The 12655-nt window shown below is 34.0% G+C and overlaps 1 protein-coding gene across 1 annotated transcript in view; it reads left to right on the top strand.

Moving 5' to 3' along the window:
- Nucleotides 1-9216, top strand: part of LOC149771758 (uncharacterized) — a 25483-nt gene extending 16267 nt beyond the window's left edge. The window contains exons 2-3 of the mRNA XM_089948167.1: nucleotides 4710-4860; nucleotides 6617-9216. Coding sequence (XP_089804293.1) covers nucleotides 4710-4860; nucleotides 6617-6933 — 468 coding nt within the window. The 3' untranslated portion in view covers nucleotides 6934-9216. The remainder of the gene's footprint in view (nucleotides 1-4709; nucleotides 4861-6616) is intronic.
- The last annotated feature ends 3439 nt before the right edge of the window (nucleotides 9217-12655 follow it).

Raw genomic sequence — 12655 nt, 5'->3', positions numbered from 1 at the left:
AGAAGAAAACCCAAAGGCCCTTTTCAGGGCCCCCATATTTCTCGAAAAGAGATAGTCTTTGAATTGCCTACCCCTTTTTTAAAAAAATTTTTTTTTAAAATTAAAAAAAAAAAAATCCCATGTTAAATTCCCCTTGTCCGTAGAGTGTCCCACGATTTATTCCCATGTTAAATTCCCCTTGTCCGTAAAGTGACCCACGATTTTTTGCCATGTTAAATTCCCCTTGTCCGTAATCTGACCCACGATTTTTCGCCATGTTAAATTTCCATTGTCCGTAATCTGACCCAGGGGTCCCTGTAATGCTAATTCCCATTGTCCGTAAAGTATCCCCTTTCACTACTTAAATTAAATTTGAAAACTTAAACTACGAAAAAAAAATGCTCTCCTTTCTTGAAATTACAGATTATAAATCATGGACAAGCCAAGTTATAAAAAAAATCCCGGTCTCGGGGTAGTTGTTTCAAATCGGGTCATCTTTTTCTTTCTGGACTGACTGTTTAATATGAACCTAAGTCTAGTCCTTAAAATATGGACATATACGCAGACTTTAGTTAAGAATGGACAACTTATTTTGTCATTTATGTGCAACAGATAAAATCCTCATCACCCTTTTAATACGCTGTGTAAGTTATTATAGAGCGTCCTTTTTATACAGGTATCATGGAGCTGTTTTTATTTCTTACAGTATAAAAGTACTTCGTTGTAGGACTGTCTTTCATATACTAGTAGAATGGTGTACATGGCACGTATCCTGTAAACGGAATGATGATCCCGACAATACTGGACATTGGACTGTCTTTTCTAATCTGATGCAAGCAAAATATGTTGCAATAGGAGAATGGTGTACCCGGCTTCGCGAAGTGAAAAAAGAGCAGTCTACTCGATAAGAATATACATTTTTATAATTATATGATGTACACATTCGACACTATGCGGATGCATATTTGAGAGGGGGTCAAAGTAAGGGGGTGATCAACCGAAACATAAAAGCTGCAGTTTTAAAGCAAACTCTAAAATGTGATTATATGCTTTAATTAGACTGATCTTATATTGCTCGATAGACATCCTTCTAGAGTCAGACATGGATTAATGGGTGATCTCAATATTTACTTAATGAATGACTGGCAAAGCAAATGAAATAATGTTCTACAAATATATAATCTTATTCAAATGATAGAGTCCTCTCCTCGAGTCACTGATAAGTCGATTACGTTAATTGGTCATAGTTATTCCTCGCACCCTGAATTGATAATCGAGACGTTTGTCCCAAAATATTGTTAGTGACCACTATTCAATTTGTGCCACACAAAAAGGAACGTTCTGGAGAGCAGTGAAAAAGGCCAATACCGCTATAGCAGTGAAAAAGGCCAATACCGCTATAGCAGTGAAAAAGGCCAATACCGCTATAGCAGTGAAAAAGGACAAATACCGCTATAGCAGTGAAAAGACCAATACCGATGTAGCAGTGAAAAAGGCCAATACCGCTATAGCAGTGAAAAAGGCCAATACCGCTATAAAGTACCGATCCTATAACCTTGAACATATATTTTTTACCGATTTGAAATATGCTGTAAGTAATTCTCGACTTAGTTTAATAAATCCAGACCTTGACGTAAAATGTCGGATTACACTTTCTTGCAGTCCTGTATAGACAAGATATAATTAAATGCAAAAGGTTCAAGCGAATTATGCAACCTGACTGGTTTTACTCTGAAATAACGAAAGCCATGGAACCGCGTGATTTCTATCACAGCTTGACAAACGGGGTTCTAAAAACGCCGACATTCTGCAAAACCTTTTATCAGTGAAGTTATCAAGGATCAATTTTCATGATTGATTGAATATAAAAGTGACTGCAGAAAAATATAGAAACATTTTCGTAACTTCAAGTTCAAAAGTTCATGGTTTCCTTTCAGAATTAAAAACTAGTAGAGATACTAATACACGGCCTTGAGATATTGCAAACGACCTAAACACTTTTTTCATATCATCATCTTCAATACTAGGACAACATTCTACTACATTACAAGATTTTTCACTCCTTATAAATTGTGTGGAGTCGAAAGTCACATCCCATATGTCATTCCAGGTTCTTTATAGATGTTACAGATACTTAGAGAAACTTGATTGCAACATTTCAATAGGAATAGATGGAAAATAAAAGGAATAATCAAACTATCAATTCAAGCTGCTTCCCCTTCAATGGCTAACTTGATAAAATACAAGTATTGATACGGGAATCTATTCAGCTAATATGAAATTAGCCAAAGTGAACCCTTTCTTTAAATATGGTGATAGGTCCTGAACAAAAATGATCGACCTTTATAAACTTTACCCAACCTTGTCTACAAAATTTTGGAAATACATTATCCTTCATCTTCGCCGATTTTTAAAGAACGTAATCTTCTACATAACTCGTGGTTAAGTTTCAGATAAGGCATTTATGCCAAACTGCCCTCACAAAGCTGGTTGATACATGGCTAGCAGCTATAGATGACAGAAAAATAATCGGAGCAATGTAGTTAGATGTTTAAATGCGCTTGATTTAGTAGCTCATGAAATCTTGATGGATAAACTGAAGGCAAACGAATTCTGTGATAATTGGTTTGCTTGGTTTGATTCTTACCTAACAGGAACGCAACTACTTTATAATACCTCAGAAGTGGAGTTCCTCAAAGCTCTATTCAATCCCCTTTGCTCTTTCTCCTTTTCATTAATAATTTACAACTTCATTTGAATGAACTGAAGCTGACCCTTTCTGCGGACGATTCAACCCTGAATGCCATGAGTGATACGATCGTATGCCTTGAATAAAATTTACAACAGGACGAAGAGACTGTGATACTGTGATGCGAAACCAAAATGCGATTAAACAAAGAAAAAACTAACTGCATGACAACTGGATCAAGGCAAAGATTAACGAAATTAGTGGAAATCAATATATTTGTTCAGGAAACTAAATGAAATAACATAGGAAATCGAGCATTTTTAGGTCTAATTGTTGACAGGCAATTTTCCCGGGAAAAGTAAATAATGCGCGTGTGTTCTGCTGTATCCTCCATAATAGTCTTGTTGGGCAAACTGTCTTCCTATGTGACAGAATCTATTATGAAAATGTTTTATAATGAATATATTTTGCCTTTGTTTGATTATGATTGTGCCAAATGGGACAATTGCAATGCTCCTAATCTTAATTGGACAATAAAATTCCAAAATGGAGCTGCTAGAATTATTACAAGAAAAGACTGTACATCCTCACGCTTATTCGTTAATTTACAGTGGTTATATTTTAATTATAGAGTAAAAAAAGTATTTTATGTATTCCGTTGTTTAGTATCATTCCCAAAGATATTAAACAAGCACAAACACTGCATTATTTTAAGAACGCGCATCACAAGTGTCTTCTTTTCATTATTTCACAGCACCAAGAAATAGAGATATCTAACTTGGTTACCCCCACCTGCTCCCATCTACCAAACCGTCATGCATCTCTTATGTATGTTTCAATCTAATGCATGTATGTATTCGAGTCTGTTTGTTTTACAAGTGAAAGCGTCACTCAATGTAGTAAGATTTTTATTTGTGCATATACGGTGCATTCATAGTTTGAACTTTCTGTACTAACCTCAGAAAATAATAATAATAATAATAATAATATTATTATTATTATTATTATATGGTCGATTCAAAATAGATTTATGCAAATTTTAATTCTTAAGGTTAACAACTAAAATTAGAGGCGTTAACACATCAAGGAGCACTGCTTAATTAATTTACATTTATCTTCGGGGGGGGAGTTGTAGTTTGTTTTTTTTTTTGTTAATTAAAATGTTTAAAAGTCGTGAAATTAAGATTGCGTTAAATGTAACAAGGCTGGGAAAAAAAACGTGTTTAATGAAGGTCAGGTTTAAATGTATGTACGGTTTTCCTGTTTAAAATAAACAACGAGAGAGTGTATTTTGATATTTACGTCAATTTGTCACTGTAATAAAAGAATATTTACTGATTTTACCAGTGGGGTGCGATAGTTTGAATACAAACTAATGCATTCTTTTAGGACGAAATAAGTTTTAATTTCTCATTATTGCATTCTCTTCGGATAAAAGTAGTTTAAACCATTTATTCGACAGCAATAGAAAAAGCAAGCCACTTGTTGTGTAATGGGATGTTGGTTATCATATCAGTCAATCGAACGAAAGTGTACGCTATAACGCGCTCTCTCTCTCTCTCTCCCTCTCTCTCTCTCTCTCTCTCTCTCTCGAAGTAGTAGTAGTAGTAGTAGTAGTAGTAGTATTTACATATATCCAGCGATCATTACTGATTTTGCATAGTACCACATTCAATTTTGATTTGCTTATAGCTCAGTTCCCTTGACAACGATGCAAATATTATATGACCATGCAATTCCATTTCTCAACATCCATAAAAAGTAGATTGTGATCGTAATAGCCTACACTTCTTGCCAAACTGGCTATTCTAATTTTGGGGATTATGTACAAGTCACACATGCGATACATAATCGTTCAACGGAATTTTCTTCATGCTCGTATTCAGCTATAAGTATGAAAGAAGAGAAATAAATCTTTTATTTGGATTGGTTTCATAAATGGAAAATGCAGCAAAAAGTGTTTCGTACAATATTTCATGCACGTTTCCTTTTCGTACGATACCAAGTTTATTTATTATTTTGTATTTGCCATCGGTTTCAGTCTAGCTTGAACGAGTTAGTGGACGTGTTGAGCATGCGGGTGATTCAGCTGGAAAACACACTAGTAGAGCAGCAAGAGACTCAAGAGTGTCTGGAGGCTGAGAAAGCTGATCTACAGGAACGATTGAAAGCGTCAGTGGCTAAAGGTCATGGTGAGAATATCGGAACATTCCTTTTCTTATACAGCTGTGTGATTGATATCGCCAGAACCTTAACACTGAACGGACTTTTAATCCCCTGAACGTGTATGCAAAACATTAAGTAGAGGTTGACCTTGAAAGAACGACATACCACATTGTTAAATGTATGCAGTGCTTTTGAAATTCTTTTCGAAACATAACGAACTTCAGCTTTTAGATAGGGAAGCATATTTTAAATGAATTGTACATATGACGTTTATTGCTACAAATGGTTCCCATATAATATATAAAGCCTATTCAAGAATGGACTCTAACTTTCCACCTTTGTTCCTGCTTAACTTACTGCAAAAAAAAAGGGTTAGGTCTATATCACCACACCTATTAACCAAATTATGAATGAGATTGTTGATAGTGTTCATTCCAAAAGTATAGGTACAATCAAAGTAAAGAGTTTTGGTAGACATAATCCCATTAAATACTTTACGAATAAATTTAAATTCTGTTTGACATCACCCTATTGGATACTTTACGAATAATTTTAAGTTCTGGATGACATCACCCCATTGGATACTTTACGAATAAAGTTAAGTTCTGTTTGACATCATCCCATTGAATACTTTACGAATAAAGCTAAGTCATTATGAAAAAAATAAAAAAAAGAATACCGTATAAGAGATTATTTCCCATTTTTATTTTTCACACATTGGCTTAACCGGCCGAGTAATTTTTTTAGTTCTTATTGGATACATAAACACGTTTGACTGATCACGTAAAAATGCTGAGCAATATTAACTATCGCTATTTATCTATAATTTGCATTCATTCAGAGTAGGCATGGAGACAACCTGTTAGATAACCGTGTACACTGATCTCATTGAATATAGGACTATATAAAATGTTCCTCATTGAATTCCATGGAATATAGGACTATATAAAATGTTCCTCATTCAATTCCATGGAATATGGGACTATATAAAATGTTCCTCATTCAATTCCATGGAATGTAGGACTATATAAAATGTTCCTCATTCAATTCCATGGAATATAGGACTATATAAAATGTTCCTCATTCAATTCCGTAGAATATAGGACTATATAAAATGCTCCTCATTCAATTCCATAGAATATAGAACTATATAAAATGTTCCTCATTCAATTCCATAGAATTTAGGACTATAAATGTTCCTCATTCAATTCCATAGAATTTAGGACTATAAATGTTCCTCATTCAATTCCATAGAATTTAGGACTATATAAAATGTTCCTCATTCAATTCCATAGAATATAGGACTATATAAAATGTTCCTCATTCAATTCCATAGAATATAGGACTATATAAAATGTTCCTCATTCAATTCCATAGAATATAGAACTATATAAAATGTTCCTCATTCAATTCCATAGAATTTAGGACTATATAAAATGTTCCTCATTCAATTCCATGGAATATAGGACTATATAAAATGTTCCTCATTCAATTCCATAGAATATAGGACTATATAAAATGTTCCTCATTCAATTCCATAGAATTTAGGACTATAAATGTTCCTCATTCAATTCCATAGAATTTAGGACTATATAAAATGTTCCTCATTCAATTCCATAGAATATAGGACTATATAAAATGTTCCTCATTCAACTCCATAGAATATAGAACTATATAAAATGTTCCTCATTCTATTCCATAGAATATAGAACTATATAAAATGTTCCTCATTCAATTCCATAGAATATAGAACTATATAAAATGTTCCTCATTCAATTCCAGAGCTGGAGCTTCATAAGCAGGAGCTGATTACGGAGCTGAAGGAGTTGAGCCGCGAGAGATCGGACGCCAGTTACAAGAAGGAGAACATGGAGTTGAAGACAGAGATGGAAATCATCATGGAGGAAAACAAACAGTTAAAGGACATGCTCAGATTGGAAGCTCTTAACGAGGAGATTGACAAAGGCGATTTGGGGAGTTTAGAATCCGTCGGCAACGAAACTAAAAGAGGACACTTGGTAGATGATACTCTGGATCACAAGAATGACAGCAAACCAATTATGGATGGATGGAAACCCGACAAAGATAATAAACTATAATGACAGCAAACCAATTCTGAATGGATGGAAACCCGACAAAGATAGTAAACTATAATGAGAGCAAACCAATTATGGATGGATGGAAACCCGACAAAGATAATAAACTATAAACTTTGAAGAAAAGATTCACATCATTCGAAATGAAATATTGTCGCTGGTAAACTATTACGTAATACTTCCAAATGGAAAATATTACGTAATACTGCCAAATGGAAAATATTACGTAATGCTGCCAAATGGAAAATATTACGTAATACTGCCAAATGGAAAATATTACATAATATTGCCAAATGGAAAATATTGTCGCTGGTAAAATATTACGTAATACTGCCAAATGGAAAATATTACGTAATACTGCCAAATGGAAAATACTGCATAATACTGCCAAATGGAAAATATTACGTAATACTGCCAAATGGGAAATATTACGTAATACTGCCAAATGGAAAATATTACATAATACTACCAAATGGAAAATATTGTCGCTGGTAAAATATTGCGTAATACTGCCAAATGGAAAATATTATGTAATACTGCCAAATGGAAAATATTGTCGCTGGTAAAATATTACGTAATACTGCCAAATGGAAAATATTACATAATACTGCCAAATGGAAATATTGTCGCTGGTAAAGTATTACGTAATACTGCCAAATCGAAAATATTGGTGTGAAGTAAATTTCGTGGTTTGGAGCAAATGGGCGATTTCGTGTGGATAAAAAAGTTCGCTAGATCACATTTGTATTTATGATATCCTTACGAATGCATTATTATTACAAAATTACATCGCTAGCAGATTCTCTCCTGTTAAAAATATCTTCCGTACATTTACTTTTCAGTATTCGAATAATCCTAGAGGCAGAGAGAGAGAGAGAGAGATAGAAAACGCGCATAAGTATCTAAATTTTCAAAATTTAAGGTCTTATTAAGTTTCCAAATAGAACCAGTCCCAGCTTTTGTACAAAAACAAAACGATTTACATTTAATTTCTAGGTAAGAAACCTGAGCCGATGTGTTTGAGATATATAAATGCTTAAAGGATTCAAAACCAGTATCTCCCATGGCAAACAAGTATACTAACATCTTTTTGAAATACATTCAGTGGACATTAATTGATGTTGGAAAAGCCATGACATTTTTGTTTGCCGAACAAAGCTGATCAGCCTGAGAATCGATATTGAGGGTAAGGTACTATCCACTGTTTAAGGTACTCGTCTGCCACAGATTTAAGCATAAAGTAATTCATATTTATGAAAAAGGAACGTAAATTTGCATTCGACACACGAATATCAGGCGACGTTTGAACTTTTGTATTATGGTATAATATTACAACATGGCTGATGCACATCGGCCAGGGGGAACATTTTATTCTTTACACATACCGCGATATCATATCGAGAATAACTACTCTGTGTTGTACGACATCAACACTACCCATCATCAAAAAAAAAAAAAAATGGACTAATGCAGAGTTCAATCCGAAAAGTAACATGGTTGAACATTCTAACTAGTGTGGTTATGGTATGCACGATACTCACTCACACCGATGCATATGTAAAAAGATAATTTCCTGTGCCGAGGAAAAATGAACAAGATCTTCCGGCAAGTTTGAACATTACCGTCTAGTCACACACACAGAGAGACACACACACACACACACACACACACACACTGGATTTCAAAGACAAACGATGTATTTTCATTTTTTAAAATTAATGTATATGTGATTATATTTACGTGAGTGTGTGTACATATGTATGATTATGTGGTGATGATATTTGACAATGCTAAAGGACCGACAATTTATTTTCTGAAGGTGGAAGGATTGTGGTCTTTATTTGAGAAAAAATAATTTAAATCCCATAAAGAATAAATTAGATCCATGATATTGGTTAAATATATCTTCAGGAAAAGAAAAACCAATAGCTTGAATGAAAAAATCCCACCATTCTCCTCCGCTCCCCCCCCCCCAACTCCGCAAAAATGAAATGGTCGGTCCTTAAAGTCTATTATTTTCTGTGAAAATACATATTTTATTTTATTTTTATTGAAATTTGAATTTCTAGTCATTTTCTATAGGTTTATACAAGAAGATAATTGTATTCTTAATCGCACAACGTCGCTTTTTGCGGCGCGCACATTGCCCACCCAAACGAACACTTGTGGAGTCTCACACAGACACTGAGGTTGACAGCTTTGCATTACTGAAATTGAATGTAATTAGTTGTAGATATTACAGTGGGGTTTATCTTAAAGAATGAATAAATTAAAACAATGAAAGTATTTTTACGTTCAGATTTGTTTCCTTTCTCCCCAAGAATCATCAAATGTGCAGATACGTACCTCAGCAATGAATAAATTCGATTTAACACAACATCAATTATTCTCTCTGCCTCTCCGGAACTCCCTTTCAGACCTAATATATATATATATATATATATATATATATATATATATATATATATATATATATATATATGTTTGTTTGTCTATATGGATGCATGAATGTAGTACGCGGTTGCTCAGATTTTCATCTTAATTAGTGTTTTTGTGTACGGTCATGATTGAATGTAGTACGCGGTTGCTCAGATTTTCATTTTAATTAGTGTTTTTGTGTATGGCCATGATTAAATAATGTAGCACGCGGTTGCTCAGATTTTCATCTTAATTAGTATTTTTGTGTATGGCCATGATTTGTGTATGACCGTGATTTGTGTATGGCCATGATTTAATGTAGCACGCGGTTGCTCAGATTTTCATCTTAATTAGTGTTTTTGTGTACGGTCATGATTGAATGTAGTACGCGGTTGCTTAGATTTTCATCTTAATTAGTGTTTTTGTGTATGGCCATGATTTGTGTATGGCCATTATTTAATGTAGCACGCGGTTGCTCAGATTTTCATCTTAATTAGTTTTTTGTGTATGGCCATGATTTGTGTATGGCCGTGATTTGTGTATGGCCATGATCTTTTTGTTGCTCCTCTGTATGAGTTTTCATTTAACCTTCCGCATACATCATTTAAAATCAGTCCGGGGCATTTCTCCTTGTGCATTCCGTGGCCTCTGGTGGCTGAGTGTGTGTATATGACAAAGATTGCTAGTAGCTTCCCGCAGGTTCGTGGTTCTTTGCAGGTTCTTGCTCCACCAAATTTACTAACCGCTATGTATAGCCTATCATGTACTTTAATAAACGGCGGTCAGCACCACAAAATCAAACTATCCTTGTAGCCCTCAATTACATGTATCTAATCTTCCTTCAGCCTCGGCTACCTTCTAGGAAATGTGTCTTTTTTGTTGTTGTACAATATATCTTGTTCGTGACATGTTTGTGTCCAGAAATACGCTACCATGGTATGCAAATCGTGAAAATTTGAAAGTCAGTTCCTCAAACCTTCTAAACTTTTACTGACGAAAAATATTTAATATATTTCCTTCCCATATTTGCTTCAACAAGCCATGTTCTACTTACGACCTGTAAAAGAGATGAAGTCAATATTTTCAACTCGCCCGAGTAATGTGAACAATATGTTGAAAATGTTTGATGCTGAAGCAATGGTGATTAATTTATTTTCTGCTTGATTCGGTATATGCAAGTTTTCCTTTTGATATACGTTTCTAATACCTGAAATTGTAAATACTTTAAAATTGTTCAATATTTTCAATTAAATCTGACCGTAAAATTATAACTTGTATGCTTCAGTTTGCTACATATTTCTATTTTGCTTCATTTTGTCACCTTTTTCTCTACGGTCATTGTTTTTTTTTGTTTTTTTTTCTTCTTCTTAAAGTTTCATTCAAGTCTTTGTATCTGCTCGCTTTAATGTTTGAATTCCATTTTTCTACTGTTTAGGAGGGTATTTCGAATAGCTTCTTTGTATCCTCTTGTCTCTTTTTCTTCTTCTTGTCTTGATCTGCAAGTAAATGTTGCATCAGGCATCGCTATTTTATCCACTTTATTCGGTAAAGCTGGAAAATTATAGTAAAGGAAGAAATAGAGAGCAAACGCAGCCAGCTAAAAACAAGTACAATTAACGAAACCTTGATTCATGATGAAAGGTCAAACAGAGGTCATCTTCTAGTCACAACGTGAGAAGATGAGAACAGAATTTGACTTGGGTGCTGTTAATTTTCATGCTAAATGTTTTTGCGATTCATTCATTATTAGTTCGATGCACGAAGTCATGACAAAGTTAAGAAGCGGAAACTAAATGTGTTACGTTCAGAACGTACAGAATGAATCATATATAATTGAAGGAAATCGGTCACACTAAATAATCCTTCCACAGAATGTTGCGGCTGCATACAAATCACACGAAACAGAAAATGAAATAACGCAATCCATCTCCTTTCCTTCTTTAAAAAAGGAAATGTATGGAAAGTTTGCCATACTTTTTCTTCTTCAAATTTAAGATATCAGCTGTTATCGAATTAGTGGGGGTTGTGATGTTCTCGTTAATTCTAAGAAGAAAGGTTTGTTTTTAAAATGAATCCATTAACGAATTTGCGTTTATGTTGAATATCAAAGTTTGTTTCGTTTGTGCATGGATGGATAGATGGCTAGAAATGAACAATTAGAAGAATTAGTAAATTAATGTGGCATTGTGTAAGCGCTATATTGAATAGTAGTGCAAAATATTTGTTAAAAATTAAAGTAAAATTTGTAATAAGATTGTTCTTGCTAACATATATCGATTACAACGACGATGATGATAATGATGGTGGTGCAAATTGTCGTTTATGTCGACGGCATTTTTATTACAGTCACATATATTATTCCCATATAATACATTTAATACATAAGCCCTACACGTCACACTTGTATTGAATATATATAATCAACCTATCTTTCCGCAAAACCACTCGAATGCACTACAAGTTCTTACATACGTGCTTAGATTTGTATATGTGCAAGGTTACATGGATGAAAACTGGGTATGAATTATGCATTATAAGGCGGTATATAGCTCCACATGACTAGCACATTTTTTTTGCCATACCTTATCATTCAACTGTATTGACATACAACTGGATAAAAGCAGGTTTTGTGATGTATCTTCATCATAATTATGCATGACTTTGCATTTCAAAATAAATTTATGATATCATCAATCATAGTTCACTGATCCCGTAAGCGAATAAAGTTTAATAATATACCACCCAAAAGTGATACGTCTTCTACGGTTGCCACTGGTAACCCCGCCCCCCCCCCCCGTACATCTATGCGTCATTAAAGATTAAGGAGAGTAATTGTAGTTTAGTTGTTAGTTTATTAAAGAGTACATTTTAAACACATGATTTTATGTTTGAACCATTATTATACTTTTATTTAATCTCACCCGATAGCTGTGTAGATGTTGGTACCAAATCCTGCTTTTAAATTTACATTCAGATAAGACGTTATCATTACGAATAATAGTCTCTCATAACTCGAAAGAATGGCTATAATGAAGTAATAACCTACTGTATTCATATTCGTTATTGCAGCAGTATACCTTGGCAAAATATCAGGGTAATCTGTACACGTGAGAGCTAATTTATGATAGAGAATACCAAATTGAGTCCGTTCTTAAAATGGACGACTTTATGTACAGGAGGCAAGTAAGCTTTTTCATGTTGTTGATATGAAATCTAAAAGAAACACGGATAAAGTACAGATTGAAGGAAAGACTATATTTCTGAAAGCTCTGAAAAAGTATTGATTTTCTTCTTGAAGTTTATGTCA

Source organism: Sinohyriopsis cumingii, unplaced genomic scaffold, assembly GCF_028554795.1.
Source record: "Sinohyriopsis cumingii isolate HCF-2022 unplaced genomic scaffold, ASM2855479v2 utg001699l, whole genome shotgun sequence".
NCBI lineage: Eukaryota > Metazoa > Mollusca > Bivalvia > Unionida > Unionidae > Sinohyriopsis > Sinohyriopsis cumingii.
This window is presented reverse-complemented; position numbering and strand designations above follow the sequence as displayed.